This window comes from Tyto alba, unplaced genomic scaffold (assembly GCF_018691265.1).
Source record: "Tyto alba isolate M040663 unplaced genomic scaffold, T.alba_DEE_v4.0 Super-Scaffold_45, whole genome shotgun sequence".
Classification (NCBI taxonomy): domain Eukaryota; kingdom Metazoa; phylum Chordata; class Aves; order Strigiformes; family Tytonidae; genus Tyto; species Tyto alba.
The window spans coordinates 30,418,188-30,431,829 of NW_024881321.1; the positions used below are offsets into that span (position 1 = coordinate 30,418,188).

The 13,642-nt window shown below is 38.7% G+C and overlaps 1 protein-coding gene across 6 annotated transcripts in view; it reads right to left on the reverse strand.

Annotated features, from left to right (window-relative positions):
- TMTC4 (transmembrane O-mannosyltransferase targeting cadherins 4) overlaps positions 1–13,642 on the reverse strand; it is an 89,256-nt gene that overhangs the window by 66,625 nt on the left and 8,989 nt on the right. For all 6 annotated transcript variants that reach the window (XM_042805844.1, XM_042805842.1, XM_042805843.1 and 3 more), the window contains 2 exons: positions 12,431–12,647; positions 8,443–8,530 (listed from right to left, as the gene is read on the reverse strand). In XM_042805844.1, coding sequence (XP_042661778.1) covers positions 8,443–8,530; positions 12,431–12,647 — 305 coding nt within the window. The remainder of the gene's footprint in view (positions 1–8,442; positions 8,531–12,430; positions 12,648–13,642) is intronic.

Genomic DNA, 13,642 nt, shown 5'->3' on the forward strand with positions numbered 1-13,642 from the left:
GTACCAAGCTTAGTCTTTCTTTAATGGAAACTAACAATACCCTAAACAGTTATTACCAGTTGAGACATACAGGCATTCGGCATCTCCTTTTCAAAGCTAACTGGGCAACCTAGGGCTCATCCAGGTGACAACTTGGAGCAGTTTAAGAAGTCATCTTCAGGTGAAACTCAGTAATTGAGTCTGTGAAAGCACCTACTCCTTTGAAAGTTGAAGCAAAGTGAGTTATGTTGAGTTTCTGCAGGAAGTTTTGATTTGACTGAAATAAATCAAACACTCATATATTGTGCTGATGTGCCTTGCCTACGGGAATGGTATCTTCCAACTAAACTACTACAAATACTCACCTAACCAAGCTCTAAGACTTTCCTGCTAAGCAAAGGGTGAAGAATTACCTAGTCTTAAAAGATCACATAAAATTCCACTGTTAGAGTTAACTTAAGCCTGAGATCTCCTTGTTTATCTCCAAATGTACATACTGCTGCAGCTTAGCTCAGTGTTCCACTTAATAATTACATTACAGTAGCAAATGCCATTCCAAAACATATCCAAGCACCTCAAACTCATTACATATAGGCTACAGTAAAGGATCATCATCTATCCCTAAATTATACCATCTTGGACTAGCAAAAGTTAGCATTAATTCTACAAATAAAGGTTACTGTTTCTCCTTTGACCACTAAAATAATAAAATTGTTAAGTTTTTCCACATATAACTATTCCCTCCCAATGTGTTCAAATAGGAACAGTAGAGCACATGGTTGAAACATCAGGGCCCACAGGTTTAATAACAGGAAATATCTCTTGACCAATTTCAAAATAGCTAACAAATTCCCCATATCTTAACAATGATTTCTTTCACAAAGGAGACTGAAACATTTCCAATCTACAGGAAAACCTCCATAACACAAACCTCTAATATTCACAGAACTTATCACTACAGTCTACTTCGCATGCTTTATTAAATTAGCAATGAACTAGTAGATGGTTAACAGGCGAATACACAGAACAGAAGAGAAACACACAGCCAGAACAAAATAGTTTTTAGAAGTCATAGCATATGAGCAAATCGTGAACTCATCATTGTACATCACTCAGAGATCACCAGTGCAGATGGCAAATACATGCAACTGGATCACTGTCAAAGTTGAAGACAAAGGAAGGCAAAATGAATACTACAGCAGTTTTAAATTGCCTTATGAATTCCCAGAGAAGCTGCATTAAAATTCAACAAAGTTAATAACCCACAATTCCCTTCAGAACATACCTAAACAGTTGTCAGCTCTTGCTGTCTCCAAAGCCTATGCAGTGGATTTGTCCCCACAGTTGTGTTTTATAACAGCAGGACAGAATGAGAACAACAGATTAGTTCCTTGCAAATATAAATGTTATCCTATCAAAGATGGTAACATAAAAAACTGTATATTGGGAAAAAGTAATAGAATTGTAGAATTTCAGTAAGACATAACTATAGCCCACATAGTGTGTTAAATGCTTATACTTAAAAAAAAAAAAAAAAAAAGCTACAGATTCTGGCTAAAAGAAACTGTCTACCAAAAATCCACCAAAACCACAAATAAATCACATCGGGCAAACAAGCTGCAGTATGTCCTGAGATTTACAAAACCCATTATTTTCCTTTGGAAGTTTTCCAGTCTGACACTGTTATTTTTCTGATCTCCTGATTGTTTTCAGTATTATATATACTTTCCCCACAGTACCCCCAAATCCTCCTCAGACATTTTATGAGTCCTTACTCCCACGCAAAGAGAAATTCCTACATTCATTCATTTAGACATCAGGTGAAAGCACTAACCAGTTTCTCTTCTATGACTTTTGCCTCCTTTAGAGAGGACCAAGAATGACAGTCCAACAACTACATCTATGATAGTGAAACACAGACAACTTTCTGGAACAGCTATACACAAATCTCACATTGCCTTGCTGCAAGAGTAGTCAGGTTCTTTATGAAAGACTTGGATAATCTATTAGGGATGCTTCTGGTGACAAAACAGTGTTGTGTTACTGAGGGCACAACCATATCAGTAGCACCAATTCAGGCTTTTCAATGTTCATTTTACTCTGATGCTCACTCGAAGTTCATCAGTAAAGCAAACTGGCATCAAACACGTCTTGGTAACTTTATTTGAAAGACAATACAAATGTAGTCCACAAATCCTGAAGGCCTTACAGCTGTACCCTCTTTTAAGTACTCCAAAAGAGTCACACTACCTTGCATCTATTAATAACAATTCAAAAAATCCACCTTTGATAGTTCTTCTCCTACTGCTTGTAAAGAGCTGGTGACCTAAGTACTGTATACATGTGACAGCCAGATCCAGAAAGAAGGACACATGCAGTTGACCTAGGGTTTAGGGTCATGCTTGCCTTTAATATATAAAAATCTATCAGAACAAAAGGAAATAGGATGTTAGAACAAACCGGTAAGATCCCATTTTTCTGTAGGATCATTATAAAGCAGCTATATTTGATTAGATACATAAGCCTGATGCAATAGAAAGCACAGAGGGGGTTTTGGTTGTTTTCTCCCCCTCTTTCTTACTAAGACTATTCCACAAAGATAAATTACCATCCTGGTCTGACCTAGAAAATGATGCAATACCAGCTCTTAACTTAGACTAGAACTATCAATGTGCACTGGCAGTATCACAGACTTTCTGGATCTTGTGGATTTGCCAGCAGAAGGAAAACATTCTGAGAGAAGAAAGGGTATTTTTTTCTCTGCTGCTTAGCAGACATTGTTTAAGTTTGTTTTTTAAACTATAGGTTCATATTTTTAAAATGCTTGTTCTTTACCTATACTGAGTCAGATCAGCTTACATTTGAGACTAAGACAGTTTTTGCTGTCTTTGACTCCCTTAATCTATGCATAATGAAACCCAGATAAACTCAGATAAAATGGTCTTCACTCCTTATTTATCCTATTATTTGTGAATGGCTAGAAGAACTGTTCACAAAAGGAAACTCATAACACCAAAATGGAGGCATGCAAGGGTAAAACTTTGTATTTACTTTAATACAACAAAATCACTGAAAAGTCATACTCTACTACAGCTACTTCATCATTTCTGGTTACCTTTTCCTAAAGCCTTTCATACGAACATAGAATCAAAGAACAGCCCAGGCTGGAAGGGGCCTCCAAAGATCATTTGATCCAACCTTGTGTGGGAAAGGGAGCCTAGATGAGATTACCTGGCACCCTGTCCAATTCCATCTTGAAATGCTCCGTGATGGGGACTCTGCCATGTCTCTGGAGAGGTTGTTCCAGTGACTGATTGTTCTCACTTTCTTTCCTATATCAAGGTGAAACCTGTCCCAGTGCAACTTATACCCATTGCCTCTTGTTTTCTCCATGTGGCTCCTTATGAAGAGAGAGCCCCATTCTCTTTGTAGTTGCTCTTTCCAATACAGACACTACCCTCTCCTATACAGACACTCATGTTCAAACAGATGCCTGATGGGTTGGGCCAATCTACCCTCCCAAAGCAAAAAAATTATAGCAAGGGCAAAAAGTAAAACTGGTTGTGGTGGTTTGTGGGGTTCAACTAGAGGATGCATGGGTACAGTGGAGAACCGGACTGCAGTTTGGAGGGACCATGACAAGCTGGAGTAATGGTCTGACAGAAGCCTGATGAAAATCCAAGACAGCACCCACACAACAGTCCAGGCTGGGCACTGCCCAGGCAGCAGAAAAGGATCTGGAGTTCCTGGTTGACAAGTTCACAATGAGTCAGCAGTGTGCCTTTGCAGCAATGAAGAAGGTTATATGCACACTGGGCTGTACTAGCTACAGCACACCCAGCAGGTCAGGGAAAGCGGTTGTTCCTCTCTGCTTAGCTCTTAAGAACCCATATCAGGAGTTCTGCGTTCAGAGCAGTGTCCAATACAGGAAACACATCAACAACCTGGAAGTCCAGTAAAGAACCACTAAAATGGTTAGGAGGCTGAGCACAGGAAAAGAGGCTTAGGAGAATTGGTCATGTGTCGCCCTCCCCGCCATCCTTGAAGATTTTTGGAACTCACTGGCTAAGGTCCCGAGCAATCTCATCCATGAAGCTAACTCTGCTTTAAGCTTTTGGACTAGAGATGACCTCCAGAGTCTCCTTCTGATCTAATTAACTCTATGTTCTATGATAAAAGAAAGCTAGATTGCTGTATTTTAGCAGCTGCCTGCACTTCTGTCCAATTGAAGTGACAACAGAAATGCACCCTAAGTTAAGAGCCTATTCTTCCTAAGCTTCTACACTACTGAGATTTTGGTACCTATAAAGATGACTGCAAGTGCCTAAGAAAAGCTATTCCTCTGACTGGCCACCAAAAGGAGTCTATCTCTTTCCAGTGACTACACAGAAGGAGCAGGGAGAAAAGGCTTTTAAGTTGCATTCCCAAGTTAGATGCTTAAGTTGACAAAGTAGGGAAACCTCCTGAAGGTTCAGTCAGGAAAGCCTGAGAATACCACACACATAATGGACACAAGGTGAAATGTAGCTGGCTTATGAGGCTGGAGGTCAAGTTTGTAGGGATAGTGGTGGTGGAGACAATACGGGATTCATCCCAGAGTACTGAAGGAGCTAGTAGATGTTATGTCAGGACCTCTCTTATCATCTAACAAAGGTCTTGAGAGTCTGGGGAGGTTCCTGCTGACTGGAAGCTAGCCAGTGTTATTCTAATCTACAAAAAGGGCATGAGGGAAGATCCAGGGAACTACAGAGCTGCTGGTCTAACCTCAGCTCCTAGAAAAAATATGGAGAAGATTATACTGAGTACTATTGAGAGGCATTTAAAGAATAATGCAGCCATCAGGCACAGTCAAGATGGATTCACAAAGGGAAGTCCTGTTTAATATCCTTCTATGATAAGGTCACCTGCCTAGTGGATTAAGAGAAGGAGGTGAATGTAGTTTTTCTGTATTTTAGTAAGGCTTTTGATACTGTCCCTCACAGCATCCTTCTGGACAAGTTGTCCAACTGTGGGATGAGTGGGTTCATGGTGTGCTGGGTGAAGAACTGGCTGAAGGTCAGATCTCAAATGGTTGTAGTGAATGGGGATACATCTGGCTGGAATCCAGTCACCAGTGGTGTTCCTCAGGGCTCAATTCTAGGGCCAGTTCTGTTCAATATCTTTATCAACAATCTGAATACAGGCGTTGAATGCACCATTACCAAGTTTGCTGATGATACAACGCTGGGAGGTGCTGCTGACTGGGAGGTGCTGCTGAGGGACAAGAGGTCTTGCAGAGGGACTTAGATAGAATGGAACATTGGGCTATGATTAATGGGATGAAATTTAACAAGTCAAAATGCCGGATTCTGCACCTAGGATGGAGTAATGCCAGGCACAAGTATAAACTGGGAGAGGAGTGGCTGGAGAGCAGCCCTGCAGAAAGGGACCTGGGGGTGCTGGTCGGCAGCGGGCTCAATATGAGTTAGCAGTGAGCCCTGGCAGCCCAGAGGGCAAACCCCATCCTGGGGTGCATCCAAAACAGCACGGCCAGCCGGTCACAAGAGGTGATTATTCCGCTGTATTCAGCGATGGTGCGGGCTCACCTGGAGTGCTGTGTGCAGTTCAGGGCCCCACAATTTAAGAAGGATGTGAAGGTCCTGGAATGAGTCCAGGAGAGCAACAAAGCTGGTGACAGGGCTGGAAGGAATGTCTTGTGAGGAGCAGCTAAACAGTCACAGGCTTGTCTAGTTCAGGGAAAAGGAGGCTGAGGGGTGACCTCATTGCCCTCTACAGCTTTCTGAGGGAGGGGGGAAGTAGAAAGAGAGGTGCTGAGCTCTTCTTGCTGGTACACAGCGATAGGACGCATGGAAATGGTTCAAAGCTGCATCAGAGGAGGTTCAGACCAGACATTAGGATACATTTCTCTACTGAGAGGGTGGACAAACACTGGAACAAGCTTCCTAGAGAGGTGATCGATGCCCCAAGCCTGTCAGTGTTTAGGAGGCATTTGGACAATGCCCTTAATAACATGCTTTCACTTTTGGTCAACCCTGAAGTGGTCTGGCAGTTGGACTAGATGATTGTTGTAGGTCCCTTCCGACTGAAATATTCTATTCTATTCTATTCTATTCTATTCTATTCTATTCTATTCTATTCTATTCTATTCTATTCTATTCTATTCTATTCTATTCTAGTCTAGTCTAGTCTAGTCTAGTCTAGTCTAGTCTAGTCTAGTCTAGTCTAGTCTAGTCTAGTCTAGTCTAGTCTAGTCTAGTCTAGTCTATTCTATTCTATCTCACCCACCTTTCTGTTCACAAATTAATGATTTTCACAGCAAGGCACATCCAGGATGAGCAATGAATCTCACCCAGGCATTTCAAAATCAGTTTTCAGACCAGAACAATTCTGACCTGAAGCCTTGACTCTGAAATGTTTGGGTTTTGGCACATTGCTCATCAGTCTGCAGAAAATCACATAAGGTTCAAAGGAAAGAAATACTCTGAAGCTGGGGCTTCTCCCTTCAGGCTCCATGCAAGATGTGCTACAGAACTTATTAGTGCTCTCCACAGTGCTGGCAATCACTTTTCATTCTCTCATTTAGGATGTGCCAGATAGGATCTGCAAGTACCCGAAATTGCCACCACGCTACCCAAAATGAAGAAATCGCTGGGAGAGACTCAAGTATATATAACTTGGATACAAATTCTTGAGAACAAAGGAAGTCTAAATTTCTTTAAGAAGTTGCTGAGGGAAAAGCAGGCAGTGAAGGTGACAGTAAACTTTTAAACCTGATCTGAAAGACAAAAGGCACAACTATGCTGGCAGACTGTAGTTTTCCTTGGCAAATCTGCTTAAGAGACACTGCTCTATTATGATGTAATGTCCAATAAAAAATACTAAGTGCTGCTTAGTATCGTCTTCACAACATTTACCTTCTGTATCAATGACAAGAATGTCAGTAGAAGAATGCTATTAAAATGACACTGACTTCTGAAATCTATCAAATCGGCCTCCGCAAGTTGTACAAGTACTCAGAATATCCCTAACCAGTATACACATCACATTCTTAATCACTCCTGAGATGTCCTCCATAACAAAATAATTAAGAGTCCTACATAAAAGTCTCCAGTGGTCATCCTAAGAATCTGGCTCTTGAGTTCTTCAGGCAAAGATTATTACCCCTCCCATACCTGTACCAACAAACTGGAAAGCACATAGCCAGTATTTTGATTTATCTAATTTACTCTGGCACTAACAGAAGAAACCTCAAAGCACAACCATACCCAGTAAAATAGATGAGAAAAGAATAAATGAGCAAGCAAGATCCCAAGGCCAATTTTCATCAAGAAATTATCAGTTCAGTTGAAAGAAATGAGATCTACTCAAAGGGGAGTAAAAAAATATCAGAAGTGAAGAGGAATCACCATAAGTATCATTTGAAGTGGCAAAGTTAAAGTTCTAAACAATCTAAACTCAATTACCAAGAGCTATTCACAGCATCTCAGAGCTCACTGTGGACTAACTTACCCCTCTCAGCCTACACTAAGCTCTATGATGCCATGAGCACGTTCTTAAGCTAGATCACCTAAAGCCAGCTCAGGTACCTCTGTAATACACTGCCAACTCTGGTTAAACATTACAGGCCATGCCTGCTGAACTGATATTATACAAGCTCTTCACAACACAGCTCCTCATGGGTTCACCAAATGATTCCCATATTTCCTGTGGTGAGGCACATTTGGATCAGGTTGCATGTCCTGTATAGCTTTTCATAATCATGAATTCATGTATTGTTGTGTGTTTATTTAACAGAGCCCCAAGATAATTTCTCCACAACTGTATTTGAACTGCCAACCTGCATTCAGGTCAAATAATACAACAGATCTAAAAGCTCACTTGAAAAAACATCTATGAAGGACTTGTTCAGGTTAAATACAGCTGTCTTACAAAAACCTATGAGTAACACTATATTCAAACATGTATATGCCAGCACTTGCATATTGCAGGAATTTAGATGGCTTACTCATATGAATAATTCTTTACAATTCATTAAAAATACAAGTAAGGTTCCTAAAGTTTGTTCCCATTTAAGCCATTCTAACATAATGGCATAAAGTGTACTAAAATATTTAAGAATATACATTTATAGGTTTGATTTCTTTCTAAAATACTTATTAAAATATTTCTTTATGCTTCTGAATAATAAAGCATTTAACAAGCCTATTATAAAACAGACTTTTCTTGAAGGAAATTCTTTGTGTGTAACAGGAATTATGGACAGCAACCCTTCCAGCTCTTTTATTTAACAATAAATACCTACTAAAGCAGGGTGGTTTTTTTTTAAGATTTTATGAGGATATAAACATTAATAAATTCAAACCACACCAAGCTGACATTTTTAGTTTTGCTATATTTCACTGAAATGTATGAATGCAGAAAATATACACAATATAAAATTAAAGGGGCAAACGGAATGCTTACTTTCTCTAAATGCTTTACAGTAGCCAAGGAATGACAACAAAAAGAACAGGGCACACAGTAGGTCTGCTCTGCCAACAATCCCGGCAACCTTAAAAAAAAAAAAAAAAGAAAAAAATAAAAAAGTTTCTGATTACCAGATTTTATTCTTAGAAAATCCGATATAATGGTACACACACATATACAAAGTGAAATGTATAAAAGAATATTGCTGTATCACTTTTTTTAAACCTGGTTTACTGGATTAATGATACCCCTTTCTATGAACCACATCCTAATTTTTGAGTACTGCTTAGTATCAACGAGGTAAATGATTTAGTTTTAATTTATGAAGAACTGCTGTTTTAAGAAATGAAGGAGGACTTCACTGAATAAAATGTAGACTCTGCCCAATTCCATTTGTTTTTTGGATCAAGTTGCCTTCCAGCAGAACTCTTAGCAAACATCCTGAACCCCAACAAAATTGGCAGCTCTGCTGAAATGCAAATCAAGACTGTCCACTTTCAGAAGACAAGCCAGCCTTCAAATTGCAGTCTGAATCCTCAGAGTAGACAAATAGCCTTCAGCCTGCAGAATCAGGAAAAAAAAGAATCCCCCTCCGGCAGCTTTTTGTGTTATATTAATTAATTGCATTAGAGCTACCTCCAAATGTGTCTTGTAACAGAAACTGTACTGATGCAAAAGAAATGAGAATTGTATTCTGGGACCTGTGTAGTCCGGATGTGTGCCAAGCTATTTAAATCAAGAGCATTTTCAGGGCCATCAACAAGCTTTGATTCAAGCCCTTAAACTGTATTTACAATAACTTGCTGAGACACAGCATGACATATTTTTGGATCTTCATTCTTCAACTACATAACTGTCAGGATACACCATGAATTTTTTGTGGAAATCATGACACAGGAGGTTGGCAGGGAACCATATAGGCCCTGGTGTTAGGATCTCACTAGAGCATACACCCAGAGCAAGGATCATGGAAACACTCCTTACTTTTCAGTCTGGCTCTACTTCCGGGAGTGCTGGGTTTCATGTTTCCAGGAGAAAACGTACACAGAGGCCTTTCTGAAGCAGGGCAGAACAGCTACAGGGTTTTTTTTTTTTGTTTGTTTGGGTTTTTTTTTTTTTTTTTTTTTTTTTAATCTCTTTTTGAGATGATGTTTCAGGGACAGAATCAGAAACTTTGTATCTTGTATAGTATACCAGTTGTCCCATTTTGTGAGTGGAACAGAAAGAGGAAAGTAAAAAGATAAATTGTATCTTCATTTTGTTTAAAGGCACTTGCTAATCCTCTTTTAGGGGAAGGGCATTTTTTTGTGTCAATCTGACATGATGGAATCACTATTTCTAAATAACATCAGAAAAAGAAAGAAGTGTAGAGTCATGAGAGTATGACTGAATCCACTCTGCCACTTTACCCTCAGCTTCACTTGATCCCAATAAAAGGAGAAATCGTTGAACCCAAATTCAATTCAGAAAACCTTCTTGATTTATCCAAAGCTATGCACTTAACTTCCCTGATCCTCTATCTTATAGAGGAATAAGGAGAATTAACTCAATAGCAGTGGAGTGCTTTCAAAGGTAAAAATAATGAAGTGTCATTCTGTTTCAGGAGCTGCTCTTGGCTAATGAGATAAAAGTAAAGGTGAACTGACACAATTTTGAAAATAAATGTCGACTTGTTACAACAAAGAGATTAAGGGACTAATAACACACGTATGGCCTCAGATGACTCCAACAGTACAATATTATCTCAAATGCAGGATCAGGCCTATAGTCTCTGAACAAAACAAAACAGTTTTAAATTAGTATCAAGTATAACCTTATGTCCATGTTTCATTTAGTATTTCATCACTTGAGTGTTACAAAGAATAAGCATTTTTTAGAAGACATAACTACACCACAAGAGTGTTTACTTGAAGGTAGAAAAATAATGACAGATGTTTTTCATACACAGGTACTGAAAGCATTAAACTTTTCAAGATCTGTTTTACATGACAGTTTGTTTTGTGCTGTATATACCAAAATCCAAAGCAGCAAACAGACAGATTCTTCACAATTTTATGTCAAAATACATCATTTCAAAACCAGGATGTCATGATATTTAAAACACCCAGCTTTAAAATAATGAGGAATGCTTTTCTGAGGAGATGCTGCCTGACATACACTCATGCTAGAGCCATAGCAGTATCATGACTGCTTCAGTGCAGCATAATTTATCATTCACTGTGTAAATGATCAGAGGACTTTGTTCACTCTTGGATCTTAGAAGAGACATGGTACGTAAGCATGCTATTTTTTATCTCTTCTTCCCATGTTTGCCCAAAGCATATATATGCAAGTCTTCAAACCTCGCATATGCAAGCAGACCACATCACTTGTAATTTATTTGACATGACCAAGGTCTTATTAACATTAGCCTGCTGATTTAAATATATTTTTAGAGTCAAATGGAATGAAGAATAAAATTATGATAAAGGACTCAATGGTAGGTCTATTACAAAGTTAAGACTCAAGTGAGATTTCTCTCTATATGTCAGAACATCAAAAGTACTGAAGACTCATTTTACTTCACTTCGACATCTAGAGCTGGTTTTGGAGAACAAATACAACAGGCCCTTCTGACACTAGAACAATGCACTCTCACGAAGAAGTTATTGTGCAGGTAAGCAAACACCAGAGAATGATAGGCAGGATGTTTTAGCCACACTGCCAAAAAAGGTGCCAAATTACTAATACATAATTTTGCACCATCGCTAGGTTTCCAATACATGCAGTATCCCCAGTCAGCTGAAAGGCCTAGCTTTCCATAACCTCTTCCCCATCAATCATGTGCAAAGCAAATGAAAAAAGCCAAAACCATGGTATATTGTGAATAAATGAAAAATTGGTGCCACATGTATAGAATTAGGTGCACTGAGGATTTAGTGTTCATTACTAGCACAAAGATCAAAGTTAAAGTTAGTAACTTTTCAGTATCCCAGTCCTTCCAGACCTCTAAAAAAATTGTTCCTGCATTGTGATTATTTTATATTTAATTTATTCATTATTACAAGGTCAAGCAATCAGAGACCACATCCAGCAAGCCCACTGGCATAAGGCCGTAAGATTTTTAGCTATGAGTGCAGAAGAGCTCTTTCAGAAAATCATCTCCTCTTCACTAGAATTTCCACACAAGGACTTTGATCACTGGTCAGGTAATTCAACTGGTTGCTGCACATTGCCATGTTTCTACTCTGCTTCTGTAACAGCTTCAACTTTCAGCCACTGTTATGCTTTTGTCTGCACTATTAAAGGGCCCTCTATTATCAAATTTGTGTTCCCCATACACATAATTACAGACTGTGATAAAAAAAAAAAAAAAAAAAAAAGAAAAAAACACCTTTAATCTTTTCCTTCATCTTAAAAATATAAACCCATGGTGTTCAATCTCTCATGACATGGGGTGATTTCCAGTCCTTTAATCATTTTCATCGTTCTTCTGAGCCCTCTCCATTTTTCCCAGTGTCCTCCTTGCAGTATGGATTCAAAACTGGATGAAATATTCTAATACAGTCACATACAGAGTTCATATAATGCCCCTACTCCAATTTTCTATCTCCTTGTTTTTTTATCAAAGCAACTGTAAATGAAAAGTGGTTATGCATTTGCATTCAGTTTACCTTCCATTCTCCTTGGCTGTTCATGAGCTAATACTTCTAGTAATGAATTCTTAATCCAGTAATTAGGGAAACTGTAGTTTAGGGCTATCTTTCTTTAGTTATTGTACTTAAATTATTTAATTTATCTTCCTTAATAAGGTCCAGCCCTGTAGAATAACAAGCTTTTGGATGTACTAACCATAATATTTGATTGTACTCATAAGACATACGCCAGGAGGAGTATTAAGAATATAGAAAAGCAACATGTAGAGTATAAGGCTATCTCAGAATTAATTAGTCAAGATGGTCAAGAACTAAGATATAAATCATGGAGCTAATTATTCAGTACTTACACATTCGGTGTGCACTGGATGTACAGCAAACAGCAAAGCAGCTAGAAGAGATGTCTTTGGAGCCAGGTTTAGCCTTCTTCCTTTATTACTGAACTGCAGTCCACCCAATAATATCGAGAACACATCAACCATCAACACTGAGATAGTACAATGCAGTATTATATTGATGACATGGAAACCAACTGGGTAGAAGCCACCAGCAAAAAGGTAATTAATTCTATATAGAAACAAAAACATTAAGGCTAGGAAGTACATCAGTGGTTAGAAATATGCAAACAGAAAACCTGAACAACCCCATAGCAAGATAATATTAGACAAACACACACACAAAAACTCACCTGAAAAATACCAGCAAACCCCAGTATGCATGGTATCACCCCTTAGTTCCCCCAGTCAGCTAGAAACAATGTCCTGATCTTTACTCAAAGGTATCCATATGGGATACTATATTCAGCATAATATCTATCCTCTCCAAAGACATATGTTAATGCTATTATGTTAATCATACCCACCATTACTTACAACTGGCTTTTGGTCAGCAACACAACTTCCGTGTTGCAATGCAGGCGTGTCCTGTGGATAAACAACCCAGCCTACAGGGGGGATACCCTTGGGCTTAAGAGCAACTATGTCCAAAAAAAACCTGATGAAATTATTTTAATTAAATCCACACAGTGAGGAAACTAATAAGCACTGAGACTCTGATTTCCACTGACATTCTAGCTGAAAAACGTCCTGGCATTTGGACTGATGATGTAGAAACCATCTGGGTACAATCAGTATCAATCCAGAAAGTAGTCAGCATATCTTAGTAACTAATTTGTGAGACTGGTTAGAGAGAGGTTTCATGCAAGTATCAGAACCAGAAGGAAATCTAAGTGAAAATTCAGCCTAAAACCCTATTCAAGATAGCAGCTCTGTGGTAAAGTGGAGAGATAAAAGAAAAGGAGGAAACATCTTGTCATTATCTGTATGCTTTTATAAGTAGGTGAGATATACAGAAACTTAGTTTGGAAAAGAGATTTTATATAGTTAATTTGGTCAGTCTGCATCTGGCTTAAATGAAATCTATTAAAAACCCCCTAACCTATTACAAATGTGATACACATAAAAGTTGGAGCTTAGGGAAATTAAGAAAACTAATTTCTTACTTGTGAAAATAGCATTTTATGGACCATCTCCACATGCTCATCTATGCTTTCAGATATAGTA